The sequence below is a fragment of the Anomalospiza imberbis genome, chromosome Z (assembly GCF_031753505.1).
Source record: "Anomalospiza imberbis isolate Cuckoo-Finch-1a 21T00152 chromosome Z, ASM3175350v1, whole genome shotgun sequence".
NCBI classification, from domain to species: Eukaryota; Metazoa; Chordata; class Aves; order Passeriformes; family Viduidae; genus Anomalospiza; species Anomalospiza imberbis.
The window spans coordinates 32200959-32222070 of record NC_089721.1 but is presented as its reverse complement, the minus strand read 5'-3'; the positions used below and the strand labels follow the sequence as shown (position 1 = coordinate 32222070).

At 37.1% G+C, this 21112-nt stretch overlaps 1 protein-coding gene across 13 annotated transcripts in view; it reads right to left on the bottom strand.

The window, feature by feature from the left end:
- The window catches only part of NFIB (nuclear factor I B), a 175407-nt gene that overhangs the window by 152085 nt on the left and 2210 nt on the right, over positions 1 to 21112 (bottom strand). For 12 of the 13 annotated variants that reach the window (XM_068176367.1, XM_068176373.1, XM_068176374.1 and 9 more), the window contains exon 2: positions 16362 to 16893. In XM_068176367.1, coding sequence (XP_068032468.1) covers positions 16362 to 16893 — 532 coding nt within the window. Of the gene's footprint in view, positions 1 to 16361; positions 16894 to 17221; positions 17371 to 21112 lie in introns of those variants that run through there. The other variant, XM_068176370.1, reaches the window with a different exon arrangement.

Genomic DNA, 21112 nt, shown 5'->3' with positions numbered 1-21112 from the left:
TCTTTAACCCCAACACATAACAGCCCAACTGACCTGCCCAGCTCTTCTGCTATGCTTTTCTACAGCTATTTTATTATAACTTCTGTGCTACAAGGGACAATGAATGATACTTTGTCCCTGTCTTCAGCTGCTCAGCCCAAAGAATGTTCTTAAAGGAAAGCAAAGGAACTGGACTTTGCTCTTCCCAACATAACCACTATCAGCTTTTGCTGTTCTTTTTTAGTTGCTTGCAGTATGACCTATTGACCATCCATGCTACCACAGCAAATGCCAAATGGACTCTGACTGTAGTACTTCAGCTAATTCAGCCAAAGCAGCACAGACTTGAACTGCAAGACCCAAAATACCTTAAAATTTTACTGAAGACATTTCTTTCTCTGATTCCAGAACTCCAAAAGACAATGATAATCTTTAACCTATGTGCCAAAAGCCTCTTTCAGTATCTAAGCATATCTCAACATCTGCAGTCTGGCTCACAAACTTCATACAACATGGGTGTGGAACAGCAGCAACAATACATAGCTAGATATAGCATTTTCCCTAGAGTAAATAAAAATATGTAAGAAGGGAAGAGAGACACAGCATATAATGAGAGTTGCTTTTGGTAATAATCCACTTTATAGAAACAGATAACAGTGTTACTATTTTGCTGTTTTCTTTTGGTCCAGATAAAATATTTCCTCAGAGTTTTCTTTAACAGTCATGAGATTATCACAGTTGGTGCAACAGATGTTGGTCCCTAGGAAGAATGGCCTGATCCTGTAAAACCTGCTTTCTCATGTGCAGGCCCTTTGAAATCAGTGGGATTTATGTAAATAGGGATTTGCAGGATTAGGTTTACAGTCTAAGGAGTCTGCAGTACTTCAGTCATACATGTTCTAATTTTGTTGCCTGGGAACTCAATGCACCAGAATAGCTTCTGAACAGCCCTTTAAAGAACGTCCTTTACAGAACAAGTATAAATCTGAACACAGTCCTTGCAGCATGAATTCAGCATTATGACTTTGAATTACTGTAAAACAACCTAAAAAGATTCAAAGAGATCAGATGAGATCCATATTAACCTACAAGAAGAATGTCCCTCACATTTACAAATGTGAGGAAGGGGAAGAAGATAAATCAGAGATTATTTTTTCCTTTCTTTGTTTTTCTCATTGTTCCTAAATGGAACACAACATTCCATATGTATATTTTCTTCTTCCAGCATCAAAACCCAGAGCTACAAACATTCTGTATACAGTGACTATGGGTTACTAAGGAGACAGAGGAAGAGAGATTACTATTCAGAAATCAACAGACCTGTCTAGTTCAGGGGTTGCAAAACTGGTGCTATTGGCAATAGAGATGGCATCTTCCACCACTCCCTACTCACACACACTCTTGGGTTCTCCTCATGCAGCCCTTGCCCACTTCTCCCTAGCCCCACACCCTCTCTCTTCCCTCACCTCACTCATTCCCCACATCTGCACAAGCTGTGGCAGAGTTGGGTTACTGCTGTAGTTTTCATTGGCAAGGAGGCACAAACAGCTCAGAGCCACCTAGCACTCAAATAGTGACAGAATCCAAAAAAGCTGATGAGTGTGAACTGTCTGTGAAAACACTCCATGAAGATAGGAAATGCTGGCATATTTATTCATCACCGATGATGTCCAGAGAAGCAGTTACTCTGCCACTCAGCTGTCTGCCCCTCAGGCAATGAGAAATATGTCAACATGGCACTGGTGGGGCCTCACCTTGAATCCTGTGTTCAGTTTTAGGCTACTATGGCAAATACTTTGAGGTGCTGAAGCAAGTCTAGGAAAAGGGCAAAAGAGACTGCAAAAGGTCTAGAGAAAAACTTCCATGAGGAGTCGTTGAGAGAGCTGGCAGTCCTTAGCCTTAAGGTAAAAAGGTGGCTGAGAGGAGACTTTGGCACTCTCTCTGTAACTATCTGAAAGAAGATTGTAGCCAGGTAGTTGTCAGCCTCTTCTCCCAAGTAACAGGACACACAGCAAGAGGAAATGACATCAAGTTGCACCAGGGGAGGTTTAAATTGATTATTAGGATATAAATTGATTAATAAAAGCAGTGTCAAGCATTGGAACAGGCTGTCTAGGGAAGCAGTTGACCTGCTATCCCTGGAGGCAATAAAAAGAGGAGTAGATGTGGTACTCAGGGATTAGTGGTGAACTTGGCATTGCTAGTTTCCTGGTTGGATTTGATGATTTTAGTGGTCTTTTCCAACTTAAGTGTCTCTAGGATTCCATGTGCCCCTTTCAAAGAGGTCATGTGTTACCAGTGACAGAGAAATCAGCAACAAAAACCAAAGGCACTTTTGTCAATAAGATGCATTATAACTAGGATGTGTACCAAACAGCATGCACTTAGACTGGAAGCTACATATCAAACAACTTATGACAGACACAGTCATATGCATATATTATTATTGGAAAATAAAACACACATATAACAGAGACAAGTTCAAATTAATCTGTTGTAGGAACTCCAATGGGCAAATTTTTCCAGAGTAGATTATCATCCTGTATGGAAGCCAAAGGAGCAGTTTACATGAAAGCACATGAAGATGCCAAATGAATGCAATTTTGCTGCTTTCAGGACCCACATAAGCTTCCTCAGACATCACCATGATGTTTCTGGTTATCACTATGTTGTTATAACACATAGGAAAACTTTGGCAGAATCAAATTTAAAAACTGTAGAGTCATTTTGCAACTTTTATACCATGTGTACATTAATCACTAAATTCTATTCCATTCATTTTGACACCTAATAATAATTCCAGGGCATTATTCATATGACCTAATACTGCCACTTCATAGTGTCTCAACTGCACTTTTTGGTCTCTGACAAATGTGCCTATCAATGGCAAGAGAACTGTCATAAGCACAGAGAAGATAGAATCTCATTATACTATAACATGGAATTTAAGAAAAAAATCTATGTATAGCACTCTCTGTAGGTTCCTCACCAGATGGAATAGGGAGTTCTGTGTTAATGCTCATCCTACTGTGAAACATGTCAGCAAGTCCAAGTTACCAATAATATGACTTGAATTCTAACAAGGTCGAACTGGCTGGACTATATTTAAAACACTTTTATCTTTCTGGAATAGGATAATGTGTTTTATGACTATATGCCACAGGAACATAAGACTCTTCTCTGATTTAACCTAGTCTCAGAAGCTTATGGTCTATACCATGCTTCAGGTCAATTACAGCTGAACAATGCAGAAGAACAGCACAGGACTCTTAACACGGCACAAAGTGAATTAGTGTGGCCTTCTGATCAAAGACTAAACAGACTTTGTCCAGAAAAGCAATTTAGAAACTGCAAAAATCTGAAAGAAAGTTTATGTGATTTTAGCTGCTCATTGTTTGTGAAGTTAAAGTTCAAAAAAAGAAGAAATTTGACTACTATATTAGCATCACTGAACCCTGAAATTAGAAATAATATCAAGTGATCACCTGAACCACTTCTCTGCTAGATCAGGTTCAGGTATGTCATCTTGGTAGATGATCCCTAAACATGTCCTTAATTAAAAAAACACTGTCCTCATCATTAGAAAGATACTGAATTTTTTTCTTGAGCCTATTCATAATTGATGAAATGTTGTGTCTTTACTTCTTGACCTACCTATAAGGAAGGCTAGTCAGAAAATTAGAAAGATTCTGGCTACCTCCAAATAATTGAGACTTTTTTCCTCATGTACATAGATTAGCAAAAACTAGACAGCCTTGAAAACCATTACTAGTTCTCTCAGTTGGATGCAATTAATAGTGTGTGAGTCCTTCCAACAATTATTGCAACTTCATTCTAGGACTTCATTCACACTACTGAATGATCAATATAAGTATTTGACTGTATGACGATCCTCATCCTGAACCTGAATTACATCTTTGAATGCACATTCTTTATGTCACACAAATATTGAAGGACAAAACAACAGATTAATTGCTGGCCCTAATGCTGTGTTTGTGAGTGCTAAGAAGCCATTCCAAATGTTCCAAAAAGGATTAATGCAGTATAACGAGTCTATTTAATTACTGAAAGACCAGTGATCCTCATTTTACTATAAGCAGCTTTTCCTTTATTTAGAGGATGTAAATAGAACAGAAATCACTATAGGACAACTATAATTCTTGTCCCAGAATATTCAAGTTATAGCCACAATATAGTGAAAAAATGTATGAAGGGCCAGGAAGAACTTCATACACACACTACATTTGTGTATGGTAAAGCAAGATCAGGATATGTTTTAAAATACACCAGAACTCCACAACATAAAGAGCAAAAAACTATTTTATTTTCTAAGTAACAATTTTATATGTTTTCCTAACTAAAAGAAAAAGGCAGCAATTAAGCCAGTTAAAGTAATTACACATAGCTTTAAAACAAATTCCCTTGGTTTTATTAAACCAGCTAAGTCTGTGGCTTCTACAACATAAGCCTCTACAAGTGAGTGAACTGCAGGCCATAAACTCACCTATGAATGCATATATGGCAAAATCACAACCTGATATCCTTTGAATTCTATGTCTGAATCCAAAAGTCCAAAAATCAATTTTTCAATTCTCTTTTTTGCACAAGCTGGTTATTCTTTAACTGGAAGTCAAACAATAGAATAAGTTTTGATGTTAACTCTTGTTTTGCTGTAAACTGCACTGTTTCAGTATCAGCTAGAAAAATGCATGGACACACTTCATTTTTGTAAATTATTGCCACTTCCCACTCTAAGCAGTAGATGCGGTAATTTTGTAGGTGTTGGTATGGCTAGCTCATTACCAACCCTGAAATATCATCATAAAGGGAGGAATGAGGAAAGCAGTGACTGAAGGAGTAAAAGTAGATGGCATACTGAGTCCAAAAAGCACAGGTTACTAATTACTTAGGAGCGTTTCACTGCAACCACCTGGGGCTTCAGGCAAAGCTAGGCCCTCTAAGACTCAATCCTGGACTAAGCTCATACAGACCAATGGTGTGCCCATCAGCTGCCTCACAAATCAGACTTGTCCAAGTCTGGGAGATGAAACAGTATGGCCAGCATATTCCAGATATAGGTACACTGTTACATTAGCTTGAGTTTCATCTCATACCTCATTAAATTCTGGAACATCCATCCTGAGCATGGGACCACGGGACAGGGACTTTAGTGTTCAAGTGGCCCACTTGACTGAAAACCTGTGGGAGCAGTGAGAAGGACAGGAAAGCAGACTGAGTTTATAGGCCACCCCTGCAGGCACTGCAGATGCTCCCTTTGTGGCTGAACGTTGATGAATATCCATACAATTGTCCCATAATGAGTGTTTCTTTTATCTTTCTGTCTGAAGCCTATTTTTGCTTTACTGTCACAGGGCAGAGAAACTCAGAGAGCTGTCTGTGCCACATCCCATCTCCCAAGCCCAGCCCTGCCCGGAGCTCCTGCTGAACCAAGCAGGGGTGAATTAAGGAGTGCTGCTCCCACAGCCCCAGTCCTCTGTGACAGGCCAACCCTGCTGCGTGGTTTCGCTCCGACACCCTCTACTACGGAGCAGTACCACCACAGGGCTTACAGGCAAGGAATGCTTTATGCTGGCCCTCCCTTCTTGGGCAAGTTTCTTCTGTCTGGACATGAGAAAAGTGGGTACAACATTTCTTTATGATCCAGAGCCCTCTTGGGGACTGGACACTAGCACATGGGTTTTGCTTGCAGTGGAATACAGCAACTTTCTAGCCAGTACTTATCTCAGTATTTACCACAATCCTTGCTGGGCCAACACTGAAGCAAGAGGTGTTCTCTCTCCCCAGGTCCAGAGACATAGAGATAGTAATTAACTTGCCTGCAGTCACCTGGTGAGACAATGGTGGGGTTGAGGACCAGGGACAAGGATTTTGAAGTCCTTGCAACTAAACATTGAGTCATACTTTACATTGTTATCACAGCCATAGCATTCAAGTTCCTTACACCAGTATTCCCACCCTCTTTCTTCAGAGGAACTATGTAACTGCAATTAGAAATCACACCTATCTTGCAGAGTTTCACACAGAAAGAAAATGTTTCATCACAAGTGCACAGGAATGCTGTATGTAAACATACCATCTGGTTTCTTTTTAAAGGAGCAAAAAAGAATAAGTTTACAAAGAAATCAGGTGTACTGCAGAAATACAAACCTGCTCATGTGCTGTGAAAGTCGGTGCACAGTGCTATGAAAAGAATATGGGGTTTAAACTATGTCAAGTCAATCGAATAAATCCACTCATGTGAGCAAAGTCTACGGCTAAGGACTTTAAAAAAGAGCATACCAATTATCTGATGACCACAGGAATACAAATTTACTTGCTTTATAATAGTACCAGTACTAGTCTATAACTTTCTTAACCTAGCCACAGTTTTTTGACAGATCCAGCCACTGACTTTGAAAGGCACTACTTCCTAAAACAATGTCACAATGCAGCGAATGATCAGATGTAATACCCACTTCTACAAAATAAACTGTCCCAACAGTCAAATTGTTGGTAATTATGGGAAGCACAAAGTCTACACCAAGAAGCTGACATTAGCATCTGAGATACTGGCAGTAGGGAGCGTGTCAGGGTAAGGGGCCAATGACTGTCCCCCACCAAAAATAATTCTTAAGAACAAGTAGCTTCCACTAGAAATAATGTATTTCACTTTTTTGTTAAGAAGTCATTTAACACATACTTTTTTTTAAAGAAGTCATATGTTCTTTCTCCCTTTTACTAAGATTAGATACTCCATCAAACAGTGTTTAAAGTCCTTTGCTTTAGAAACCATGACTGCTCTTAAATACAAGCTAGGTCTTTAGAAATCGATGTTCTGTTATTAAAGAAATCAATTGCCACTTATGACATTGACAGGAAACAGTCCTCCATTTAACACCAAAAAATTATTTTGATTACTCTTGTGTCCTAAAAATTGAAATAGGGTGCATACTCATTAGATTTTCATCGCAAAATATTTTCAAAGCAAAACATTTTTCCCAGCACATCTCATGCAAACAAATCTCACAGTAAAATGGGATTGACTGAGACGGATGGTTATAGCCCTTGAAAAAAGTAGTGACCTCGTGCACCCCAACGTAACAGAAATGCAGAGCAGCCTGAGAGGGGATGGAGTTTTCCTCCAGCTTCCAGAAATTCCCTCACTACCTCTTCCACTGTGAAGGGCTATCAATTTGTCCCCCTCACTGTCAGCAGACAATAGGTGGTGACATCAGAAGCACTTCCAAAGGAGGATACAGATGCTCTGGAGGGACACTGAAAACACAGTGGGATGTAAATTCAGGGCTGAGGTCTTCTTGTCAGCAACCACCACAAAGAAGGGGAGGAAGTGGCATGGCCACTGAACAATGGAGAGGTCAAACAGTTCACAGCCATTTCACGACCCAGACAAACCAAGGTCAAGAGATTCAGGTAGCAACTTGGCGTGGACATGACTTACAGCACAAATGAATTGTTTTAACAAATCAGCTTTGGTCAATTAAACCTAACAAGATGTGTTGCATCACACAGCCAGGTTCTTGACACTAAGGCCAGGAGCTGAGGCCAGCCTTGTAAAACACATCTTTTAACGTGGCATAACAAATTTAAGGTAATCCGTTTAGAAACTGCAGATGTCAGAGTAAGTTGTCTTGATTAGGAGAAATTTTCACACTTAAACCAGAGACACTGGAGTGGAGTTATCCCTTCAAAAGTCTGGCATCATTTTCAATGGCATTACTCAGACAATGGAAAGCTGATGCTGCAGTAAGTATATTTGCTATCTCTCAGACACAATGCACATCCATAATAATCTTCTAAACATTTCCCTGTTAGCCACTTCATAAACAAGGCTGAAAATGGTTTGGCATTTTAGCCCAATGCAATTCACAAGCAAAAATATATACTATTTTAATTTCATTCAATTTCTCAAGGCATAGAGTTTGTAATTACTGAATTCTAAAGCATGCACATTGATTGGTTTCTATTTTAAAGAAAAATATGTAAATCTTATGACACCTCAGAAGACAGCTTATGAGGGATATGGCAAGGAAATTGCAAATTAAGATACAATGCAAGATTTAAGATAAATAGATAACCATCTTTCAGCTGTTTAAATTGATTCTTTATGAAAAGATGTGCAATAACTTAGGTTAATATTGCTCAGAGATCAGGAAGTCAAATATGTAAACAATATGTTCAAAACATAGATACTTTAACAATTGTTAAATAATTCCAAACTGTATAGAATATACTTACCTGTGCACACCATTTGCCTCCAACAAACAATCACAGAATTTTTCCCTAATTTCTCAACAGCCATACCAAGTTTTTCAGAGTTCACTACCTGTTCATTTTTGCATTTGGCTTTCCTGTTTACTTTCTAAGGAAGAAAATTGAACTGTTTTGATCAATTTCTGTATGTATTTTATTCAGAGGGGAAATAATAAAAAGCCCACTTAAAGCCACTGAGATGTCTTTGGTGAAGGTGCCTTTATGGAAGGACAGTGGAAAACTTGACACATCCCTTCTACTCTGGAGATGAGTGCTTACTTAAGTGGAAAAGTGCAAGGTTCCACAGAGAGAAAAGAACACAATGATTGAAGAGGATTCAGCTAAGCTTTCACACCGTGCTGTATCACAGTAAGTTCTTGTTTCAATACTATTTCTTGGAGTAAAAACAAACAAACAAACATGTCGTTTAAAAATTCCAAACACCACAGGCAGTTAGGAGCAAATTAAGGTTAAAATTACTCCAAGGTCCCTATAATTTTAAGTCACCTTTCTGATTTGAAGAGTATGAAGTGGAATGTAACACACAAGGGGGAGGGGGCATGAAGACAAAAGCTCTGGTCCTCAGGCATTCTAAAAACATTTGAAACACTATGATTGATAAACACACTTTAGACTATTAGCCCTTTCTGAAAATCCCCCCAAAAGCAAGTCTGAAGTGCCCATCTCTCACCACTCTTTTTGGGGGCAGGGATGGGATGGGGGCAGGGAGCGGGTGAACTAGAATAAAAGTCATATTTCAATGTTGATGTTCCCAAGAAACAGCTAAAGAAATATATTTATTTAAAATTTTAAAAGTACAATATACTTCTCAGAGAAGAACTGGTGGGGAGAGCACAAATAATATTTTTGTCAATAAAAAGATGGGGTGAGGGAAACATAAAAAACTGTGCTAGAATAATGCTTCCAGGTTCACACACAACTCACTACTACAAGACAGTACAATAGACACACCAAAATGAATTCTGCTTTCTCTAAGAAAAGTTAATAATCTGAGATTTACTTCCCTTTTACTAGTTTCTGAGATTTTCAAACCTTTTCTAATCCAGGTTTCAATGCCCTGAGCCAGGGTTTTAGCAAAAACTTCTAAAAATTCCACCAGAATTTAAAATTACAAAAATTAAAAAGAGATATAGAGTAAAATCATGAAAACTCTCTAAAATGAATGACATCTTGTTTGACATCTGTCAAACAAATAGTATCAGATACTTTCTCCCTTTTTCACATTCATTTAGTATCTGTACAGCAGCTCCTCATAAGAAGCCTTCTTCTTCACCCCACAATGGAAAGAGTAAACCTATTCACTTAAGATAGCATTTAACTTCATCTTAAGAGCATCCTAGTCCCAGCAATTACATCAAAGAAACATTTCACCTTGCTGTTGAGACTGGAAAGTAACACTTCAGGAAGCCTCTTCAGTTATAATGTTTGGCATTGTGGACCACATTTCAGAAGGCCACCTGTCCTTGACATGACTATGCCACTACACTAGCAGCAGGGAAGAGGAGAAGAAGGAAACACAGGGTAAAAAATGGAAAGCTAGATAAAGAAGTGGACTTGATAGCAAGCTTATGCAATTAACTTTAAAATCCAGCCTGCAGTGGCATTTAGCATTTAATTATTTTAATGAAGCTTTCACAGTTACAGTGAATTCAAATATGCACGAAAATTTAAGAAATTTAAAATATAAAATTCTGCTTTAAATTGAGGCAATTACTTTATTAATGAATGGTCTTGTATATAGTTTAGAATAATCTTTTTTGTTCACAGTATTCTGTCTGAAACTACCATGAAGCAAGAATTTTCTGATTCATTTTCCATTCTTTATTTTATCACTTCTTGTTTTGAACTACATGTCATTCATAAATTAACACTGACCTCTACACTTTCAAGTAGCTGAACAGAATTTATTTAAACTTAAGTTTCTTTTATCTTAAACACAATTGATGCTATTTATCCCTGTGAAAATTGCTCCTCTTAGTGTATCAAGTAAAAAAATCAGAATTAGGTAAATGTTCCTTCCTGAAATGCACATAAATTTAATTCCTGTAACAGGAATACTATATATGGAAAATTCCCTTTTCTTTTTCATGAGCCTGTCTTATGACCCTTATTTCTGCTCTAAAGGAAACTTTTTTTAATTAAAAAGAAAAAAATTAAACATTTTGAATTCTTCAGACCTACTATCTGAATGCTAGTTCACATATCAATGTTCTGAAAAAATAAAAATTTCTAAGTGGCCTTTCAAAATGTTTCAGTATCCTACATCTTCATAAACAGAGTAACTATAATAATCAATTGAAAAATATTATTACATCCATATATAGACCGAATTACCTTCCATTTCCTAATGGCAAATGTCTTTCTTGCCTATCATTTTCAGTACAATAGAGACAGTCAACAACAAAATAGTTATCCAAAATTTTACATTAGAAAACTAGAAAATAATACAGTGTCTTTTTCAGTTGACACAAAAAAGTTTTTTTAAAATTGTGTTCTCTTCACGCTTCAACAGACTGGAATTGTCCAGAGCAATTCAGTTTTAAAAAGGTTGCTGATTCCCTGTGAGATTTTTAAACTACTAAAAGCTCTTCTCCTACTAGAGCAGACAAAATATAAACTCATACTTCTGGTTTTGTACTGGCTTTCCAATTCAAAATTCAGATTTAGAGCAGGGGACCACATGCCATTTCTCTGTGCAAGAAAGAAGGTCGTAGAGCATGTGTAGGTACAGGCAGTAATATGCACTATTTCCTGCTGTTCCTGCTGTAACTCATCATTTGCTGTGTAAACTCCCAACAAATCACCTTGCACTTTGCTATATTCTTCTGCAAAACAGGTAAAATCTTCTACTGTGTGTTCCCAGGTAAAGTATTCAGAAGAAGGCAAGTCATTAAGGTTAAAAGAAGTAGAAACAATCAGCAAATGGTTGATTCATCTAAGCTCATTGCTTTTTTATTAATTGTACACAAAAATGTGAACCCTCACCCAAAATCTATCTGGGTGGTGTGGTATTTAGGCATATGACCATAATATGACTTAATCAGGAACTGCTTAAAACATTATTTTGAGTGTGACTTTAAGTGGAAAATTCATGTAGTCACAGCAAACTAACCAAATCAATTCTATAATTTTAAAATATGAACAGAATGACTACACAATAAATTTTCTCAACTTACAGAAGGAAAACTTAAATGTAACATGAATCTACTATGCAAACCTCTTTCAAAATTTCAGCTCCCTATGGACATAAATTCACAAAATTCAAAAAGCTTTAGAAAAGATTAAGCCATTGATAAACCCACCCACTCCTGCAATTTAGACATATCTCATTAAAAAAAGAATTACAATTCCTTCTGGAAGAGGGCATGTTTTCCAAGTAAGACAAGGCACACATGTTTCCAGGACCATCTGAACTGGGAAAGTGATACCCCCACTTGGCTGGGGATTGCCAGTTTGCTGGCATTAAGCTAAGGGCAAAAGTTTTCCAGCTCAATGCGGCAGCAGCACCCTGCACCCCAGCTGAGGTTAGCTGCAAGCATGCTCCTTAGGAGTGTGGGTGCCACACTGGGGTGTGCCCATGCCCCCTCCTACACCCCCCCCCCAGCAGGTCATGGCACCTGTGGCATGGCAGGGCACTGCCAACCTCCCCAGCACAGGGCCAGCTCAGCACGAGAGTCCTGCGCACAAAATTCTCCCCTTGGCCAGCCAGTGCCCTCGCTCTTCTCTCATCTTTCTCTTGCTTTTTTCTTTTTCTTCCTGGCTCAGCACCCCACCTCCAATCCCCAAGAGACAGGACAGAGTCTAGCAGCTCAGGGACTCACATAGGCCAGGCTTCCTTCTGCACAGCCCTTCAGGGAGAGCTGCTAATTCTTATTAATTAACGAGATAATAGCAGTTAACTGGAAAGCAATATTAATGTTAACTATCTAGGAAACTTCCAACAGAAATTATTGATTCTTTTTGACAATTTCCTGGTAACAAAGTCGCACAGCTGGAGCTGTGGTAGCATCTTGATGGTGTAAGAAGCTAAAAAACGAAGAGTGCCTGAACACTACGGGACTCAGGACATCTGCATCTATTTTCTTCCCCACTACCTAGATAGTTTAAAAGATCCTCTCCTCCTTTGACTCCAGAGTTTATTAACAGCTGGGAACGTGGGCTCCCCCAGTTATGTCACCCTTACATAAGGACAAAGGACTGTGTAAACAGTAACATGACTGATCAGAGAAATATACTCTGAGAGACACATGCTCTAAAAACACTTAAAAATCTTAACATTTGCATATAGCACTGCTTCAGTTCTTTAAACTCCCAAGGTGTACTATGCTTCATTCAGTATATGCTGAATTATCTAACATCAAGTTTGTGTTTCATTCATGCTGCAAAAAAAAAAAAAAAGTAGTGGAGATGATGAGGGAATTCAGAATTCTGCAGACAAGGCACATTGCTATAGATATTTTATGTTTTAGAAAAAAATAAGGTAATTTTTAGCTATTTTTTAATGAGTCACTGTAAGAGTAAGTAAAACATCCATCTGAAGGAGGGATTTATATTATCTTGGTTCTGTTGCAGCAAACAAGTACTGCAGCTTTCATTCACTGATTGTCAAAAACTTTCCAATGTGCCCACTGCAATGCGGATGCCAACCAACGAATCAAAGGCATTCAGCAACTAGACAAAGAGGGTCTGATGCCAACCTCGGTGCCACTGGCAACCATTATTGGCATCAAGCACATTGTCTGCCTTTTTTTTCCCCTCTCCTGGCACTCAACAAACAAAATGGCGGTTCTTGTAGCAACGGGAACACAGCATAAGCACTGCTCTGAATTAAATACCGTCAAATGATTTTATGGGCTGAAATGCATTTCATACCAAATGATAGACACTCTCTGACGCTGACAGAAAAAAAAAAAAAAAACAAAAAAAAACCCAAAACAATTCTGTCAATAGAAACAGTGTTCACACCATTTTCAAGTTTGGGTTTTATAACAACAAGCAGAACTTCATAAAAGCATGTTGTGATTAATAATTATTTTAATATTAAACATTGATAACATTGATCACAGTGTATACTTCACATTTTCTTCCTCCTTTTCAGTCAAAGGAGCAGCATTGCAACCTACATCAATCCACTTTTTTTCTTTTTTTCTTTTATTTAAGAGGATAGCAGAAAATGTGAACAGAAGGGAAAAAAGATGCTGAATTTTGAGATGAGCGAAAAGTAGCATCTGATGAAGTTCATCAATGATAGAACTTCCTGGATCAGTCCTTATTTCTTCTTTCAAGGCAGACATGGAAGTAGAAGCTCTTTTTGTTAAGAACGGAAAACATTATTGACACTTCTAGATCTGGAAATTGTCAATATATTGTAACATTACTCTGCACTGCAATGCGGATGCCAACCAACAAATCACAGACATCCTAGGCTAAACAAAGAAGGTCTGATGCCAATCCTGGTGCCACTGGCAACCATCACTGACACTCGAACTATCCTTTCTCCTCCTTTTTTCCCTAATCTTCTATTTTAAAGCAACAAAAAAAGCAAACTACTTGGCCCCTTTTTTCATTCTATGTGCTAATTCTTTCTTCATATTTTGTTCAGGGATTTAATTGTTTCAATGTTTCTACTTAGTTTTTACATGGTGCTATTAGGTGTTTATATGTTCTGAAAGATAAAAAGCAAAATGCCATACATATAATGCAACATTTTTGGTTGACTTCATGCATATCTTTCACAGAGCTTGACACTCTTAATCAAGTCCACTACAAAGTGCCACAATTAACCTGCTTTCAATGAGTATAGAGAATCAAAGTTTGATAAAATGGAAAAAAAAAATACATAGAAAACTTAATATGACTTCTTCAAGAAGAGAGCCAACAAATGTTAATGGAAGACTTACAGTAAAGCAACAAAATAGGAAAGATATGCAGTTAGCAATAAACAAAAGGGTCTTCTAAGAGTGACTTGGTATATAGAAATTAGCCAGCTTTATTTTCAGTATATTCTCAAAGTAGCATTGTGTAACTTTGAAAGTTATAATATTACAACATACTTAACTTCCTCATTTCCAATTAGACAAAAGTGTTTTAAATAAACTTATATTCTCAATACATTAAAATCAACAAAATCAGCTATGCCCTGCAATTCCTTCTGCCACTTCAAGTTACTGTATTTCAACAACTTATAGTTCAACAGTGTATTAAGAGTACTCTGACCCCAGTTTCTTTGGCTCAAGAGCTACTTAAACTGTTTTGCCTCCCTTTGTAGTTTTGACTTTTAGAGACAGGTAAATCCATAGAATTAATCAGTAAATTATGAGTTATGCTATATGCATTCAAAATATAATTTGAATTTTTTTTTCTACAAAAGGAGTTTAAAGGTAAAAATTATTTGTAATTAAGCTACTCTGCTTAATGTTATCAAGGAAATCTTTCTTCCTATATTATTTGGGATCAGATTTAACAGACTCTGCAGCTACTTAAATTCACTGTAAAATACGTGTCTACTACTGTGGAGAGATAAAAAACTCAAAAAAATACTAGTGTGGAGGGGGAAGACAATATTTTTTTCATAACAAATAATCAACAAAAAAGAACGTGATATATACATTCACAAAAACAGTTCTTCACTTGCATGAGTAAATGCTAAAAGAGAATTGCTTAAACAGAAATATTTCATTGTGTAGCTCTTCTCTTAAAAAAATGAGTATACACCAAATGAAGACACGGAATTTTACTTTTTTATTACTAACAAAATCAATTCAATTTGTTTTCTAGTTAAATCCCACAGTTATTTACCAAGCATCAGATAACAGCCTGCTGTCTGCCCTTCTGCAGGCCATTTCTACCTACTACCAGGCCAAGTTGTGAAATGGCCCACCATCTGCAGATGGTCGAACTTTCCCTAGTTGAGATTTGTGTCTAAAAAGAAATGCATTATTACTGCTGATCAGCCAGCATTACAAAGACACTTAGGAGATGTTATCATTATCAGAAAGAACCAAAATGACCCTAACAGAGAAAAAGTATTTCAGAAGACTTACTATCAGTGAGGAAAGAAAAAAAAAAAAAAAAAAAAAAAAAAAAAACAAAAAAAAACAAAAAACCAAAAAAAACCCACACAAACTGACACCTTTATCTACTTACAGCCATTTACAATTTTAGGGAACCTATGGGTATTGTTATTGAATATCCAATATATGAAACATGGCTAGTAGGTTTTTCCCCTGACACATGATTACCAGAAGCCCTGTTTTTATTTGCATTCTGTAATACTAAGTTTAAGAAGCTTTTCTATAGAGCTCCTGCAATTTTCCACATTTCAATTACCTGCCAAATAAAAGTATATGAGTGTGATTATGAAAATATATTCTTCATAACAATTTCACAAAATATTACTACCTGGATCTTTGTTTTAAAGCTCAAATAGATAAGATGAGCTACTGATGTAAAAGATGAATAAAACATTACACATTGTATGCTGCAATTCTGATTCTATTTGGCATTTACATGAAATACAGCCATGAGAAAGTATTTTCTCTGTTTTATAGGTATGAGAAAGTCTACAATTGTTCTTCAATGTGATCAGTTTAAGGATTACTTCTTGATTAACTACTTCTTGATTTACTACAAAAACAATAATAAATACTTGTAGTATTTATTGTGACTTTGCAATTGCATATACCCGCATCTGTTCTTAATAGTACTGGGGTGGGGGTTTTTGTTTTGTTTTTCTTTAAAAACGCAACTTGAAAACAAGAATGTTTTCTGAAGTCACAACTATGTATTGCCACTTTTTCACAAAAAATAAAAGGCAACTTCAGTGGAACGAAAGTACTGCCTTGGTATGTGTCTCTCTCGCTCTTGAAAGAGGCATGCATGTCAAATATGCATGTCACACAGGTCTGCAGGAATATGTGTGTGTTTAAGTATATATGTATACGTGCTGATTTACAAATTGATACGTAGCCACACTACATCTGTGGACCACAGAACAATGTTTCACTGGAAGCCAGCCCACAGGGGAAACAGGGCTACTTTGTGTCAGAGTCTGACATACTAAAATAGAATCATGACAGTTTGCTTCCTACCTTGCTCCTGCACGTAGTATGCCAAAAACAAATCAAGCTCCTTGACTGATACTGTTATGTGATGTGGCTGGACGCAAAGTGCTGGATTTGTGCAATGTGGGGATTTCATGAGACGTTCTCCATCCGTACTTTCCAAGGGGATGCCTTTGAACAGGATCACCATGACTAGATCCAGACGCCAGACTTTGTCAGCCTGTCGCAGGCAATCGATTCTCCTAATCTTGCCCTTCTGGTCAGGATTGGACAATACACAGCATGGGTGCTTCTTCCCAGTAACCGTGAGCACAAAATCCTCCCGGAACTCTTGGCGAATATCTTTGCGCAGTTTGGCCAGGAGCCTGGATGCCCACTTCTGTTTAATTTCAGGCTTTTCACTAAGTAGCTCATCCTTGACTGCTCTTTCCTCATCCTTTGACATTCGTTTCTCATGTTTTTTAAAGTACTTGCGTTTTCGAGCCTGAAGATTGAACCAAGTATAGGCAATTGCACGGACATGTGGAAGAAGTGCCTCAATGAACGGGTGAAATTCATCCTGTGGAAAGAAGTGAAGGAAAAAAAAAAAGAAGAAGAGAACAAAAGTCAGCAACTCAAAGGCAGCAAGTTCTCATAACCAAAGCAGTATCAAGAAATGTTTCTGAAAATCTTTAAGTGAAATACGAGATGAAGAGAATAAACACATAAAATCTGCACAAATTTCATGCTTCATTTTTGAAAGAACTATGTGAAAATTTTATTTTGTTCTCCTCCCCTCACTTCATCCCACAACACTGCAGAGACAACATAATTTAAGGGATGCTACCAAGATGTTTTGTTCCTAACATTTAAGTATTTGAGTGAACAGCTAACATCAAGAAAAGTACCATTGCACAAAGAGGACACTGCACGGTTTTAAAAAATCTGAGCAGAAATGTTCAGAGGACTGAGGCAAATGCCACAGCTCATTTCTCTTCTCTGTGTCACAGAAACACAAAGCATATACATGCTCAGTGTAATGCCACACAGTTCCCACTTTTGGAGCATGCTCTCAGCAAGAGACTGCTGGTGGCACAAAGAGCATGCGCCATTAAACTTGATCCATTTTCTTATCAAACGTCCAACATTCCAGAACTGAAACAGCACCATTCCAGTGGTGGTAACTAGAGAAACCAGTATACGGTAAGGAAAAGCAGGCAAAAGACACGTCATATACAAATCCTGAACAGAAGCTTCTGTACTTTCAGCTATTCTCGCTTCCCTCCTACCACCCCTAAGCTCTGTAAAATTAAGGCTTTATGAAGGTGAGAACAAAAATTACATTTATGTCCTTCCAGCAGTTCCACTGCGAATTCTGAAGCCCCACAGAGTCAGTTAATTTGCTAACAGATCACATGAGTGTGGCAATTATTCTAAACCCCTTAAAAATAAATCTGAGGTGTACAATGAAAAATGGCAACTTGGCACAAACTTTGCATTCTTTGTGTTTCTACATGCTGTGGCAAAGAGACATTATGAGTCCACCACTGGTCCAATGCTGCTTTTGTGAAATCCATGCAATTTATTTACAGTTTCAAAATAGCCATTTCTGTTGTCTGGCTTCACCTGCAAGTTCTTATCTTCTGCCTAGCAGCAATATGGATTGCATTAAGGAGGTAATGCTTAGTTGTTGTCTACAGGCACATCCTATAGCAATTAAATTAATTTCATTTGTCTGCTTAAAGTACCATCCTACACATCCATGTTAATATCTAAATAGACCTTCCCCAAAAACTTATTTTCCATTAACAAGTCTGCTGTTTAAAACACTGCAATCTGCTTATCAAACGTTACTATATTTTGGGTTGAAAGGGAGACCTTAGGGGAGATATCTTTCTTCCTGTGTGTAGGGATATTTAGTTTTAAATATCACGCAGATTGCTCACCACACTTAGTGGCACAGTGCAATCAAACTAAAACTGAACCTTTTTTATGCAATTATATTCAAGAATACAATTAAGAAACTACTATTTTAGTTACGCTGCTAGACAAGGAATGAATTATGTTTAATCAATAGGCTGATTATCTCCATTAGGTAAAAATGATGAAAGTATAACTAATGGTCTCAATTATAGAGTGCAGACTACCATTGCGGAAGCTTCAGGCAAAGAATTCCATATTTAAATCTTTGAATTTCAAACAAACTTAAAAATTTCCTGAATGTTGCAAAACCCACTACGTCTAGTTACCTCTCTTCTCTAACCATCCTTAAACCAAACAAAAAACAACAGAAAAGTTAATAGCAGTTTACCTATGATCATGTTGTCTTCACAGAAAAAAAAAAATAAGCAAAGGGGGGAAAAAAGGAAAAAAGAACAGAGAGGCTATATAGGAAGATACTTCAGGACATAAACAATTTCATTAGAGTATGATGCTTGACAAAGACCTACAAAGGCAACAATTAAACTGATTAGTAGTTTCCAGCAGAGATTTGAACAATTCTGTTACTACACTGGCACATAAAACTAGGCCGTGGAAAGAGTTAAACCACAATCTGTTCTTTGTGTGGGAAGGCAGTACTGCTCTGAGTAACCACAGCCCATGATAAGACTTCCCTATCTTCATAGGCTTTTTGATGCCATGCTTTTTTCCCTTTCAATTATAACTACTAAAGAAAGTTTATTTTTTCTCCTACAGAAGTCATCTTAATTGAAGTATTGATTTTTTTTTTAAATTAGTGGAAGCATAACAACCGTACTGTGTTAAATCCTCACAATTCATTTTAGGCTGAATAAAACAGATTTACTACAGATTTTGAAAATTTTAACAGCAGGGGCTAAAGGTGGGATGAAGGTAGGCAGCTGAAGAGCTTTGGGAGAAATTAATTTTTGCCTCAATACAATGATTTCCCCTACATCTAAGCAGACTTTGGCATTTATAACTTAAAATGGCAATAAAATAAGTATGGACATATTCTACACTAGTAGAATATTGCACATCTAGTTTTGATTTTGAAGAAGAGCATCATAAATTATTAAATTATTTCAGATTGACTATGCCTTGAGGTAATGCATATAGTATTAACAATAATAACCTATAGCACTTTATATCTATGAAAATTTTATAGAGAATTTCACTGTTTAAATTCCAGTCTGTAGTAGTTGAGTATTTCCTTTTCAAAAATAGGGAGAAAAAACCACAAAAACATACACACCGGAAACTTCAACCTTGTAAAAACTGTATCCAGGTTTTTCTTTCACAGTATTGTTAAGTCCTGAAGATATACATATAGGTGTAAAGTGTTGAGAAGAAACACAGCAAAGAATATCCTGTCTGAAAGCAATTTTATCAGATTTTTTTGAGCTATTCATTGTGCACCTGGAGTATTTTCAAATGAAAATACTACTTGATATGGGGAAGTGCCCATAAAAATTATCCTAAATGGACATTTCCAATTAATCACACACACATTCTCCACCAAATCCCCTAAAAAGATATCAACGAAATTTTATTTTTACTCCTTAATATTCATATAGACAATAGTGAATTATTTTTTGGTTTTATGTGGGACTTGCTCACGTGCCACAGTTGCTCTTGCAATGAAGTGATTTATAAAGGTAAGATTTTCAAATGTCATATCAATATCTAAGGTGAATCATTGTACACTGGCAATTTAAATTAAAATGGAAGTTACTATACAACATCTATGTTGCTTGTAAAGAAAGGAAAAAATAGCAGTCATCTAATGACAATAGGTAGGCCAGGTTTTCTTTATTGAAAAGATAAAGAGCATATGCAGTGTTCTGCTCCTATCTTTCACTTTTAAACTTTGTATCAGCCCATGAAAGTTCAAATTGAAGACTGTACAATAAATACACCGAGTAGAAGTATGGAAATTTTATACAGAAAATTTCATCTACTCAACTTTCCTGCATGGATTTTCTCATGCCTAGTGAAATGACATATAGGCGCAAAAGAAAATACTACATATGCTGAGATTTTGGACTACTGTGACACAGTAAACCACGGTAAAAATATCACAAGAGAGCAAGCACTAAAAGGCATGCAGTAACTGCGTCCTATTCATGCCTCAGCAAGACAGATAAGTGCAGTTTCCAGTCATTCCAAAACACAGAGAAAGAGGTATATAGGAAAGGGAGGAAGGAAGCCCCCAAAATTAAATTGCATTTGGTAAGTTTTCTTCTACCTTGGAGTTATTTTCACTGACCAGACCTTTATTGTAAGTATAATGGGTAACACTCAAATCGACAAGGTTTGTCTTAAAGCTGTACTTTGGATTTTAGACTTGTTACTAAAATGTGCTTCAGTGCTGTCTCGGCACAAAGTGAGCTACCACTTTCATAAGTAGTTCTGTCCAAACAGCTGTTCTGTGTTTACTTTTACCAAAAGATTTTCTTCTGAACACCTACTACTGCAGTCGCTGTGCACTGCAAGAGTCCTAGAGACAGAGAATACAATAGAGAGAACAATTGTGGAAGTAATGCTTTAATGCAGCTGCTACTCAAAGTGAGATGAATCAATCTTTTGCCTTAAACAAATAAAGAATACAAGGTTTAAGTTCTCATTACTGGTGTCATTTTAATTTTTAATTTATATATAGAAAAAATTATTTATAAACTTCTCTTATCATTCCAAGCAGGTAGAAAAAAAAATCCAAACTAAAATCAATTTGCTGCAACTGCGTTCCATGTATGTATCACCAAATGGGAACTGTCCCTGCATGGCACATGGTCGAGCATGATTGTGAAATATTATGGAGAAAGTATCAATGCACAAAA